We start from the raw sequence: 12619 nt of genomic DNA, 5'->3' as shown, positions 1-12619 counted from the left end.
GAAAAAGAACAACACAAAAACAACAAATGCAACAGCAACAAAACCTACACAAACAAACGATCGAAACAAAATTAAATAGAAAAAAATGTCCATGTATGTGGTGGTGTAAGGAGAGACAACCCATGAATATCAAGATTCAGCCAGAAATCATCCATTCCCACTTAAAATCCAATTCCAGTCCCACTCAAAATCCAATTCCATTCCCACTCCACAACAAGTCGTTCAGATAAAGACAAAAATTCACTTTTTTTTGTCCCGTCGAGATTTAATGCAAATAAATAAATTAACTAATTTGTGGAATTTGATTTATGATTTACAGTGGGTATTTGGTAAATAAAATCACCCTGTAGAATCTAAATTGCCTTCAGTAAATGTCTTCCTGTAACATTCAGTTAAAAATGTATGAACTGCACAAATGAAATTCATAATTTGTCATTATGATTGTGATCCTTTGGTCAAGGGTTCGAGTCCGGGCCAGGACAGACACGGGTCAACCTTATGTGCAGACTCAGAGACGATATCCATGTCCCACCTTCATGTCACCACTCTGGCACGTAAAAGATCTCGGTCACTCTGTCAGAAGTGGCAGGTGGCTGATTACACTTAAATATGGAAAGGCAGTGCAACTCTTTGTTGCTTCAGGTCTTGTTAACTCTCTCCCTGAGCTTTCCTCTGGGAGGAAACGACCCGAATTTCCTGGCGATTTGATAATAAATAAATAAAAATGAAATGAAATGAGAGTTCTGGACAAGGAGAGTCTGTTGATGTCAAATGTCTTCGGCTAGAATCAATGGATCTGACATTAACTTACTGACGGTAAGGGGCACCTGTCAATGAAAGTCTGTTCTGCCCACGAGCCCCTTTCTTTTCGCACACGCTAAATTGAAGTGTTCCGCTTTTGAACACACTTCCTGTCTTGAACACAGTTTGAAATACAGTCGTACATTGTTCTACTAGCAAAAGTAGCACACAATCATGGTAAGCACTATAGTGTCCTGTCAGTGTTTACCATTTGTGCAACGTTTGCTAGTAGAACTATGTAGTATGTCACGCTGTGTTCAAAACTGGTTACAGTGTGTTCAGAAGTAGAACACTTCAGTTCAAAGTGTAGATCTCAATGTCAATATTACATCTGTCATTTGCTTCAATATCATCTAATTCTGTAAAAAGGGACAGGCCACATGCCGGGTTACATTCGGCCTCTAGTTACGTTTCTCAGTAAGATTCACTTTCTCCAGGATACAGTGGAGGCCCCCTTTTAAGACCTCAACAAATCTGAGAAAATGATCAGGTCTGAAACATGAAGGTAACTTGAAATGGAGGTAGGCTACATTTACACAGGCTATGAACAGGAAATCTCAGAAAATGATCAGGTCTGAAACATGAAGGTAACTTGAAATGGAGGTACATTTACACAGGCTATGAACAGAAAATCTGAGAAAATGATCAGGTCTGAAACATGAAGGTAACTTGAAATGGAGGTACATTTACACAGGCTATGAACAGGAAATCTCATAAAATGATCAGGTCTGAAACATGAAGGTAACTTGAAATGGAGGTCAATTTACACAGGCTATGAACAGAAAATCTGAGAAAATGATCAGGTCTGAAACATGAAGGTAACTTGAAATGGAGGTCAGAAAATCTGAGAAAATGATCAGGTCTGAAACATGAAGGTAACTTGAAATGGAGGTACATTTACACAGGCTATGATCAGGTCTGAAACATGAAGGTAACTTGAAATGGAGGTACATTTACACAGGCTATGATCAGGTCTGAAACATGAAGGTAACTTGAAATGGAGGTACATTTACACAGGCTATGAACAGGTCTGAAACATGAAGGTAACTTGAAATGGAGGTACATTTACACAGGCTATGAACAGGAAATCTCAGAAAATGATCAGGTCTGAAACATGAAGGTAACTTGAAATGGAGGTCAATTTACACAGGCTATGAACAGAAAATCTGAGAAAATGATCAGGTCTGAAACATGAAGGTAACTTGAAATGGAGGTACATTTACACAGGCTATGAACAGAAAATCTGAGAAAATGATCAGGTCTGAAACATGAAGGTAACTTGAAATTGAGGTACATTTACACAGGCTATGAACAGGAAATCTGAAAAAGCAAGGTCTTAAAAGGGGGGAAGTCTTAAATGGAGGGGGTGGGAGTGGGGGGCACTGTGTAGACGATAACACCGTCTTCCCAGCTCTGTAAAGCTCCTGAAGATTTGCACTCCTGGTTGCACTTCTGACACATCCACGTACTCGACTGTTTCTTCTCCCCCTGCCTTTTGTATTTCAGCTATGACCCCGGGAACTGATGTTTCCTGACTGTTACGCCTGCTAGTCAAGGAAACGATGATTTCTGCGATATGTTGGGCTATGCCGGACATGTGGAAACAGTGTAGTAACTTGCAGCAACTCTTAAACTCCTTGGAATGTGAACACGTCGGATGCAGCCGCTGTAGTGAGGAACATTACCCTGCAAATAAATAAATAAATAGATAAATAGATGAATAGATAAATAAATGAATAGAATTAAGATAATTATTACCAATTTAAAAGGTGCAACTTGCGTTAATTCGTATTGGGTGGTTATGGCTTTTGCAACACAAATAAGATCATGAGTTGTGGACATTTGAACATTTAAACGTGCCGAAATTCAATTTGATTTACTATACAAGCTAGAGCTTCCGCTTTGGTGTCGTAACAAGCTTGCACATCATTTTCTAACAGTTCAATAAGCGGCCAGACAATGCAATAAAGTCACCATACAATAGACTGGTCAACTGCGTGTAGCAAGCAACGTCACAGTCACTGGGGCGTTTTAGAAAGGAAACAAATGCCGTGCATCGGTTACATGGCCATGTCGGTTGAAGGGACATTAAAAAAAAAAAAATTAAAAAAAAACGACTGGGGCGTTTAAAAAAAAAAAAATTGCAGGAAAAGGATAATACAAACCAATATCCCACTGAGAAGTTGACTGTCACGTGGTGTGACGCCACCAAACACTAGTGACGTCAGCTCAGCGCAATTCGTGGCATAGGCCTTGGTGTCTCGAACCCTGTCCACCACGACCTGCATCCTCATGTTGTCACGTCGGAACCTCACCTGCAAAGAATCAGACTTCTTCTGCTGGAACTGGAAGGCTTCGCTTGTGTCAGGGTATACACACATATAGAATTCAGAAAGTAATTTCTCTTTAGAGATAATAAAGTATCATTGTATTGTATGTACTAGATGAATACCCGCTTCGCCTGGAAGAAGTAGAGCCGAATACCCGTACGAAGGAAGGGAGATAAACGCGCAAAACACTGGAGAAGATAAGGAGGAGTAATACCCGGTTTCGCCGGGACAGTGACCTTCTAAAAATAGTAACAGGAATATGGATTGAGCGTTGTGTTCTAAAAATAGTAACGGGAATATGGATTGACGCCACACGAAGGAAGGGAGATAAACGCAAAACACTGGAGAAGATAAGGAAGAGTTAGTGGGAATGGATCTGGGAAGATGAACAGAAAAACCAAAATGCTGAGAGCACGTGTTGAAACTTCTCATCGACCAGGTTGACTGGTTGTGTCCGGGGTCTATCTGAATATGCCCACCAAATTTGAAGCAGATCCATCGAGAACTTTGGCCGTGCATCGCGAACACACACACACACACAGACACAAGTCGTATCTATATATATATACGACTAGTGTCTGTCTGTCTGTCTGTCTGTCTGTTCGCGATGCACGGCCAAAGTTCTCGGTGGATCTTTTTCAAATTTGGACACCGTATTCAGCTACACCCCGGACACAACCTCATCGATGAGATATTTCAACACGTGCTCTCAGCGCGCAGCGCTGTGCGCGCTGAACCGATTTTGTTTTTTTTTGGTTTTTTTGTTTTGTCGGGATCCACTACCACTAACTCTTCCTTATCTTCTCCAGTGTTTTCAGCCGCGATTATCTCCCTTCCTCCGTGTGGCGTCAATCCATATTCCCGTTACTACGTTACTATTTTTAGAAGGTCACTGTACGTTACTATTTTTAGAAGGTCTCCGGTGTTTTGCGCGTTTAACTCCTTTCCTTCGTAAGCCGGCGTCAGGCGCAGCCTGGTATTCGGCTTTACTTCTTCCCGGCGAAGCCGGTACCCGGCGAAGCGGGTAATCATCTAGTATATATATAGATTGTATATTGTGAAGTCCCAAATTGACTTGCTTCGTTCTCAGATATGTTCAGGTCGCGATCTCAGAGTTATTGCAAGGGCTCCATCAAGGGCTCTGTGCAGATTTTGTCCTTGGTGGAGATGACAGGACAACACATTTTTCAAACAAACAAATAAACAAACAAACAAACAAACACACCGTTAACAGCCACGCTTACCCTTGTCATATTTTATAAATTGATGATCTGCGCTCTATCAAAAAGAAACTATTAAGTACGTAACTAACTGCTAGCTTAACAAGCACTGAAGCAAGTTTTTGTTTGTTTGTTTGCTTAACAACCAGCCGACCACGAAGGGCCATATCAGGGCGGTGCTGCTTTGACATATAACGTGCGCCACACACAAGACAGAAGTCGCAACACAGGCACTGACGCAAGTAAATAGTCCAAAACACTGCAACAGTTTAGTTTAATTCAGTGCCTTGACCAATAAGGTCTTGGGAGGGGGCAAGCGGTGATCATATTGTTTTAATCCTATTGAAAGCAACACTGATATTTCGCCTTGATAAAACTACCACAACAACTTACCGCCACGCTATGCCAGTGCCCATCACTAAGCTTGCCCATGGGATGACGAAACAGCAGATCGGCGGACAGGGAGGGACATCGGACAGTGTAGTACAGTTTTCCTCCCGCAAGTTTGAGCGCCAAGATATCCTCTGGCCCTCCCCTAGCCCGTCCGTACACCAGCAGACCGTTGTCTTCCGTCGTGCGAAATTCAAACTTAATGACGTGCCTGTTGAGGACAAGCAATGACATCATCATTTCCTTCTTGTCATTTTCATTATCAATACTGACAATGTCTCAGTGCCAACAGTTTCTCTGTCTATCCTCATGCCCGTCCGTATAGAAGCAGACCGATGACTTTCGCGGCGGTGCGACAGACGAACTTGATGACGGACCGGGTCATGAGGAAAAACAATGACATCACTGTGATGATGTTCAATCCCGTTCCGGCGTGACGTGACAATGACGACATATATATTGACGGTTCGACTGACTTAGAGGCTTTTTAACTGTCCAGTAACATTGTAAAAGACGACTTGCAGGTTCATCTGTGCAATACGTTTTAACTTGACATGAAGATAAAATGATATATATGACTGCAATACTTTGAATGCGTTGTGAGAAAAAAAAACCATTGCAGTTTTGTCTTTCTAAATGATTTTTTTTTTATTAATAAAATAAATTAAGAACATTCCCCAAAATGTGGTAGTATCATTATTTTCTCACCTTTCTCTGTGCAGTCCGGGTGTGTGTGTTTTGTGTCGTAGGTTCAATTCCACGTGGCTTCGCTCCGTCGGCTCTAGGTACACACCTTCGTCCGATGATATTAGGCCCATGTCATTCTGCAGCGTGGAGGGAAAAAGAACAGCAGTCGGTCAGTCGCTTGTCATGGTGCTTGTCTCGCCGCTATGTGGATGGTCGGTTGGTTTAATGGTTACACGAGTCTTTGCAAGGTACTAAGCTTATGTCTCTCACATTTACAAATTGACAAAGAAGAGTCTTCAATTTGGACGCCTCGACTGCGGGACGTTTTGAGTCAAATACACGTAAGTAGAGTATATGTAGGATGAGCAGAATTTTACATGAACCAGATTTACACTCGTTGCTTTTTCAAATATTAAAAAGCTCGCTTTCGCTCGTCGTTCAATATTTAAAAAAGTAACCCGTGTAAATCTGGCACGACACACGGCAAGCCATGTAGTTTTCTCTATTTACTACAGTACTCCCCGGTTAACGTCACTACCGTTTAAGGTCATACCTCTGATAACATCAATCAGGGTGTTGGTCCCGACCTAAAGCCTTCTTTGTATGACTAAGAAAACCTCGTTTTTTTCTCCATATGACGTCAAAAGAGAAGTGACGCACAAAAGTAAACGTCATCAGATTATTTGGCCCGATTATTTTACCCCCGCAAAGAGAAGGATGAGGAAATCTTTCGCAAATAAAACTTGGAAAATAGTTCCCTATTTTTATGGCTATGTTACCTGAACCACACCTATTTTTTTTTTGTGGCCTTATCAAACCGGGACTCGTGTGGTTATCAGCACGGAACCCGTGTTTCAAAGCATGGCTCCCTGGGTTGATTGTGATTTTCTCACTACCAAAATGATGACAAAAACGATGTTTGGTGGTCATATCGTCTTTTGTTTCATATTTATTGACCAAGGCCGTTTCATATCGTCTTTTGTTTCATATTTATTGACCAAGGCCGAAAGAAACGGCCTTGGTCAATAAATATGAAACAAAAGACGATAACGGATATGCTCCCCCTCGGACCGACAAAAAAGCTGGTCTGTCAACAACCCATCAAACATCTTATAATTTTTATATTGTTGAAGATTTGAGATATTTGGAAGCTCTCTCTCGCTTTCGTTCCCCCTCTCTCTCTTCTCTCATGGTCTCTGTTTCTGTCTGTCTGTCTCTCTCTCACTCTCAGTCTCCGACCCCTCTTTCTCTCTATCTTTGCCCCTCTGGCCATCTCTCTCTCTTCTATCATGTCTCTTTCTCAGCCTCCAATCTCTCTCTCTCTCTTCCTTTCAATCCCCCCCCCCCCTACTCTCTCTCTCTCTCTCTCGATCTCCCTCTTTTTAACTCTATGTCTCTCTCTCCGTCTCCTCTCTTTATCTCTGTCTGTCATTAGGCCAACAAAAAAAATAGGTGTGGTTAAGGTAACATAGCCCCCCAAAATAGGGTAGGAAGGTAGGCAATCACTTTTTTTTTAAAACTTTTTTTCTAATGTTTACAAATTAAACCTACTTGACAGGGAAATAAGTGTGCGACTCGAGCGCTGTCGCTTTCATTGCGTTTTCTGCACTCGGTTTTTTTTGTTTTGTTTTTGTTTTGACAAATGTAATAAAAAGTTATAGGGTCGGCCCCTAAAAATAGGGTAGGTCGGGTTACCGTAACCACACCTATTTTTTTTATTTTTTAGGCCTTATCAGTTTGTCTGTGTCTCTCCTCTCTTTCTATGTATGTCTGTCTTACCTCACCTCCTCTCTCTCTCTCTCTCTCTCTCTCTCTCTCTCTCTCTCTCTCTCTCTCTCTCTCTCTCTCTCTCTCTCTCTCTCTCTCTCTCTCTCTCTCTCTCTCTCTCTCTCTCTCTCTCTCTCTCTAATGCAGCTGATGGTCAGTGTCAGTATGTATGTCAGTGTGTGTCTCTCTCTGGATCTGCCCATTATCACGTCATTGACTTTCAATTGGCGGGAAGTCTTTTATGGGGCCTCAAACTAAACTCTGATCTCCTCGGATAATATCAATTTTTTCTACTGGAATTGATCTTATCCGAGGACCGGTTAACGTGTCCCTCGGATAAGATCACGAATTTTTTTGGTCCCAAGGAGGGTCACCTTATCCGAGGAGTACTGTAGTCTGTGGTGCATTGCCAGTTACGTATATTAAGTCTGTTGCGCTTCAGAGTGTTAGTCCAGAGTGGTATTAGTCTGCGTCATAAGTGGATGAAATACTCTATTATGATAGACTTCTGTATGCGTATATGTGCTGCCTCTTCACCCTTCTGTTTTGCACGAGTGGTCTTTTACATGTATGACCATTGTACCTCACCATTTAGGCATCTATAGCTCCGTTTTCGGAGGATGCATGCTACGTATTTTCGTGTTTCTAAAATCCACCAAAATCTTACATGAATAACAGGATCTTTTCCAACCTGTTTTCACGTGTACACACGAAGGGCCCAATAAAACAATAGCAGGCCTGCACATGAGTTGAACTGGAAGATCGAAAAACAATTCTCCGCCTTAACCACCAGGCGCGGGAGCCGGGATTCGTACCCTGACGGCCGAAGGCCGCCGGGCTATTTCGCCTGCCGTTTAAATATGCTCCGAGCGATTTGACTGGCCTGTTTCTCTTAAAAGGAGATTGTTTATTCTGCTTTCATGTCCGTGTTTTTATTTGCATCTATTTTGCTGATAATATCGCTGCAGACAGTCTCAACGGGGAACCAATCATGTAACTTGTTTGCCCGCCTCGTGTATGAACATATCACCTGCGGCCAACCGCCTAGCAAGACTGATGAAGTGGCATCACAATCTATTGCAACGGGTAAACGAAAACCAATTTTATAAAGAGCTTGACCATTTTACTGTTGCCATAGTGACAAGATTTAGCGTGATGGGAAAACTAACGCAACATGAGCAGTCTGCTTTCACCAAATAATTATAGTCAGTCATTGACTTATTCGTCTTTCGTCATCGCATATACGCGGCAAGAAGAGCACCATTGCATCATTAATGGATGGCCGCCACTATCGTAAAACACAAGTCGGAATGTTTTCTAACGCCTAAAAACATTATTTTGTTATTGTTGACAATTTAGCAAGTATACAATGCACTGGCACGCACGCACGAACGCATACTCACACACACACACACACACACACACACACACACACACACACACACACACACACACACACACACACACACACTCACACACACACACACTCTCTCTCTCGAACACACACACACACACATACACGCACACACACACACCGGCACACACACACACACACACACACACGCGCGCGCGCAATTACGCACGCACGCACGCACGCACGCACACACACATATACACACACACACACACACACACACACACACACACACAAAACTAAAAGCAAATCAACAAACAACATTAACGCACACAACAGCCAACACACACACACACACACACACACACACACACACACACACACACATACAAACACACACACACCGGCACACACGCACGCACGCACTGGCGCGTACATACACACACACATACGCACACGCACGCACAAGCGCCAACAGTATTTTTGTCGGTGTCGTGAATGAATTCGAACAGTTAATATCCATGTGCCCGGATTTTTCGCTTAGTTTAAAATGTACTCACTTTCAAATGCAGTAATTTGCTGGCTTGTGACTGAATTCTTTCTCTGGGTTTTCACGGATTTACTTATCTTGTCGGTCAAACTGTTCCCTTTTTATAAAAAACATTATTGACCGCAGGCTTGTCCGGGTCAAGAATTGTGAACTTACTCGATACCCCCCGCTGAGATACCCCGTTTCCTTAAGTATATAATGTTGAGCGTACACTTTTTTTTTCTTGGTCTAGCATAACGTATAAAAGACATCGGACACCGCTTGACCAAAACATTCAAGTGATTTCGCTGACATTTTGCCTGTGATATTTTCAGAGTGTGTTAAAACAATTAGTGTGATTAATTTAGAAAAATCGACCGGACAGACTTTATGATACAGAATGTTGAATATGATGACATGCCAAGAATATAAACGAGGGCTGGGTAATGAAATGGGTACATATCTGACCGATCTGACAAAATAATTATTTGCCAAGTCGATGTTTGGGGTTACTCAGTCGCTGTTGTATGCGTTGACTTTGTTCTTTTTTTCTTTTTTCCCCCCAGAATTCTGTTCTTACTCGATAATGCTCGCTGAGACGCCTCCTTTGCTTAATATATGTACATTTTCAAACGTAGGATTTTCTTGGTCCAGTATTACCATATAGATACAGTCTACCGAGCTGCCATCTTTATTTAACACAATATAAAACGTAGATTTTTTTTTATTGATCTAGAATAATGTACTTACTCAATAATATGCGCATTTTTTTATACAAAATATCAAACGAAGACTTTTTTCTTGGTCTAGAATAATGTATTACTCGATAATGTGAGTTTTTATGAAAAACAATATTAAACGAAGACTTTTTTCTTGGTCCAGAATAATGTACTTAATCGAAAATGTGCGCTTTTATATCTAATGCAATATCAAACGAAGAATTTGTTCTTAGTCCAGTGTTATCACATATCATATACAGTCAACCGAGTTGGCACCTTTATCTAATACAATGTAGACTTCTTTTCTTGATCTTGAATACAAAAGTACTTACTCGATAAAGATGTGCGGAGAAAGACCCAGCGTTAGTGGTGGTTATCCAGAACGTCAGAATGAGAGCAGAGAAGACACACAAGAAGTGCGACATCGCACGCCTACACTGCATTTCAATGGCACGCCACGTTCACTCTGCCGTTGACACTTCGCGTCTTTGTTTTCACCAGACTGGGCTCATTTTAAAGGTGCTGTTAGTACCATTTGGCCTGCTGCCGTCTCTGTTTTCACCACACTGTGTTCATGTTAAAGGTGCTGTTAGTACCATTTTGCCTGCTGCCGTCTCTGTTTTCACCACACTGTGTTCATGTTAAAGGTGCTGTTAGTACCATTTTGCCTGCTGCCGTCTCTGTTTTCACCACCCTGTGTTCATGTTAAAGGTGCTGTTAGTACCATTTGGCTTGCTGCCGTCTCTGTTTTCACCACCCTGTGTTCATGTTAAAGGAGGTGTTCGTAGCATTTGGCCTGCTGCCGTCTCTGTTTTCACCACACTGTGTTCATGTTAAAGGTGCTGTTAGTACCATTTTGCATGCTGCCGTCTCTGTTTTCACCACCCTGTGTTCATGTTAAAGGAGCTGTTAGTACCATTTGTCCTGCTGCCGTCTCTGTTTTCACCACACTGTGTTCATGTTAAAGGTGCTGTTAGTACCATTTTGCCTGCTGCCGTCTCTGTTTTCACCACACTGTGTTCATGTTAAAGGTGCTGTTAGTACCATTTGTCCTGCTGCCTTCTCTGTTTTCACCACCCTGTGTTCATGTTAATGGTGCTGTTAGTACCATTTGTCCTGCTGCCGTCTCTGTTTTCACCACACTGTGTTCATGTTAAAGATGCTGTTAGTACCATTTGGCTTGCTGCCGTCTCTGTTTTCACCACACTGTGTTCATGTTAAAGGTGCTGTTAGTACCATTTGTCCTGCTGCCTTCTCTGTTTTCACCACACTGTGTTCATGTTAAAGGTGCTGTTAGTACCATTTTGCATGCTGCCGTCTCTGTTTTCACCACACTGTGTTCATGTTAAAGGTGCTGTTAGTACCATTTGGCCTGCTGCCGTCTCTGTTTTCACCACCCTGTGTTCATGTTAAAGGTGCTGTTAGTACCATTTGGCCTGCTGCCGTCTCTGTTTTCACCACACTGTGTTCATGTTAAAGGTGCTGTTCGTACCATTTGTCCTGCTGCAGTCTCTGTTTTCACCACACTGTGTTCATGTTAAAGGTGCTGTTAGTACCATTTGGCCTGCTGCCGTCTCTGTTTTCACCACCCTGTGTTCATGTTAAAGGTGCTGTTCGTACCATTTGTCCTGCTGCAGTCTCTGTTTTCACCACACTGTGTTCATGTTAAAGGTGCTGTTAGTACCATTTTGCCTGCTGCCGTCTCTGTTTTCACCACACTGTGTTCATGTTAAAGGTGCTGTTAGTACCATTTGTCCTGCTGCCTTCTCTGTTTTCACCACACTGTGTTCATGTTAATGGTGCTGTTAGTACCATTTGTCCTGCTGCCGTCTCTGTTTTCACCACACTGTGTTCATGTTAAAGGTGCTGTTAGTACCATTTTGCCTGCTGCCGTCTCTGTTTTCACCACACTGTGTTCATGTTAAAGGTGCTGTTAGTACCATTTGTCCTGCTGCCTTCTCTGTTTTCACCACACTGTGTTCATGTTAAAGGTGCTGTTAGTACCATTTGTCCTGCTGCCTTCTCTGTTTTCACCACACTGTGTTCATGTTAAAGGTGCTGTTAGTACCATTTTGCATGCTGCCGTCTCTGTTTTCACCACCCTGTGTTCATGTTAAAGGAGCTGTTAGTACCATTTTGCCTGCTGCGGTCTCTGTTTTCACCACCCTGTGTTCATGTTAAAGGTGCTGTTCGTACCATTTGTCCTGCTGCCGTCTCTGTTTTCACCACCCTGTGTTCATTTTAAAGGTGCTGTTAGTACCATTTGTCCTGCTGCCGTCTCTGTTTTCACCACCCTGTGTTCATGTTAAAGGTGCTGTTCGTACCATTTGTCCTGCTGCCGTCTCTGTTTTCACCACCCTGTGTCACGTTCATGTTAAAGGTGCTGTTAGTACCATTTGTCCTGCTGCCGTCTCTGTTTTCACCACACTGTGTTTATGTCAAAGGTGCTGTTCGTACCATTTGTCCTGCTGCCGTCTCTGTTTTCACCACCCTGTGTTCATTTTAAAGGTGCTGTTAGTACCATTTGTCCTGCTGCCGTCTCTGTTTTCACCACCCTGTGTCACGTTCATGTTAAAGGTGCTGTTAGTACCATTTTGCCTGCTGCGGTCTCTGTTTTCACCACCCTGTGTTCATGTTAAAGGTGCTGTTCGTACCATTTGTCCTGCTGCCGTCTCTGTTTTCACCACCCTGTGTCACGTTCATGTTAAAGGTGCTGTTCGTACCATTTGTCCTGCTGCCGTCTCTGTTTTCACCACCATGTGTTCATGTTAAAGGTGCTGTTAGTACCATTTTGCCTGCTGCCGTCTCTGTTTTCACCACCC

At 42.6% G+C, this 12619-nt stretch overlaps 1 protein-coding gene across 1 annotated transcript; it reads right to left on the bottom strand.

Annotated features, from left to right (window-relative positions):
* Positions 1-1471: 1471 nt before the first annotated feature.
* On the bottom strand, positions 1472-10330 carry LOC138967417 (neurexin-1a-like). Its single transcript, XM_070339962.1, has 5 exons — positions 10130-10330; positions 5450-5565; positions 4745-4952; positions 2967-3116; positions 1472-2487 (listed from the first exon to the last, which is right to left on the bottom strand). The coding sequence occupies exons 1-5, from the start codon at positions 10238-10240 to the stop codon at positions 2386-2388; spliced, it is 687 nt and encodes a 228-aa protein (XP_070196063.1). The 5' UTR covers positions 10241-10330; the 3' UTR covers positions 1472-2385.
* Between the last annotated feature and the right edge of the window lie 2289 nt (positions 10331-12619).

Source organism: Littorina saxatilis, linkage group LG1 (assembly GCF_037325665.1).
Source record: "Littorina saxatilis isolate snail1 linkage group LG1, US_GU_Lsax_2.0, whole genome shotgun sequence".
Taxonomy (NCBI): Eukaryota; Metazoa; Mollusca; class Gastropoda; order Littorinimorpha; family Littorinidae; genus Littorina; species Littorina saxatilis.
The sequence above is the reverse complement of the archived record's forward strand: the minus strand, read 5'-3'. Positions and strand labels throughout refer to the sequence as shown.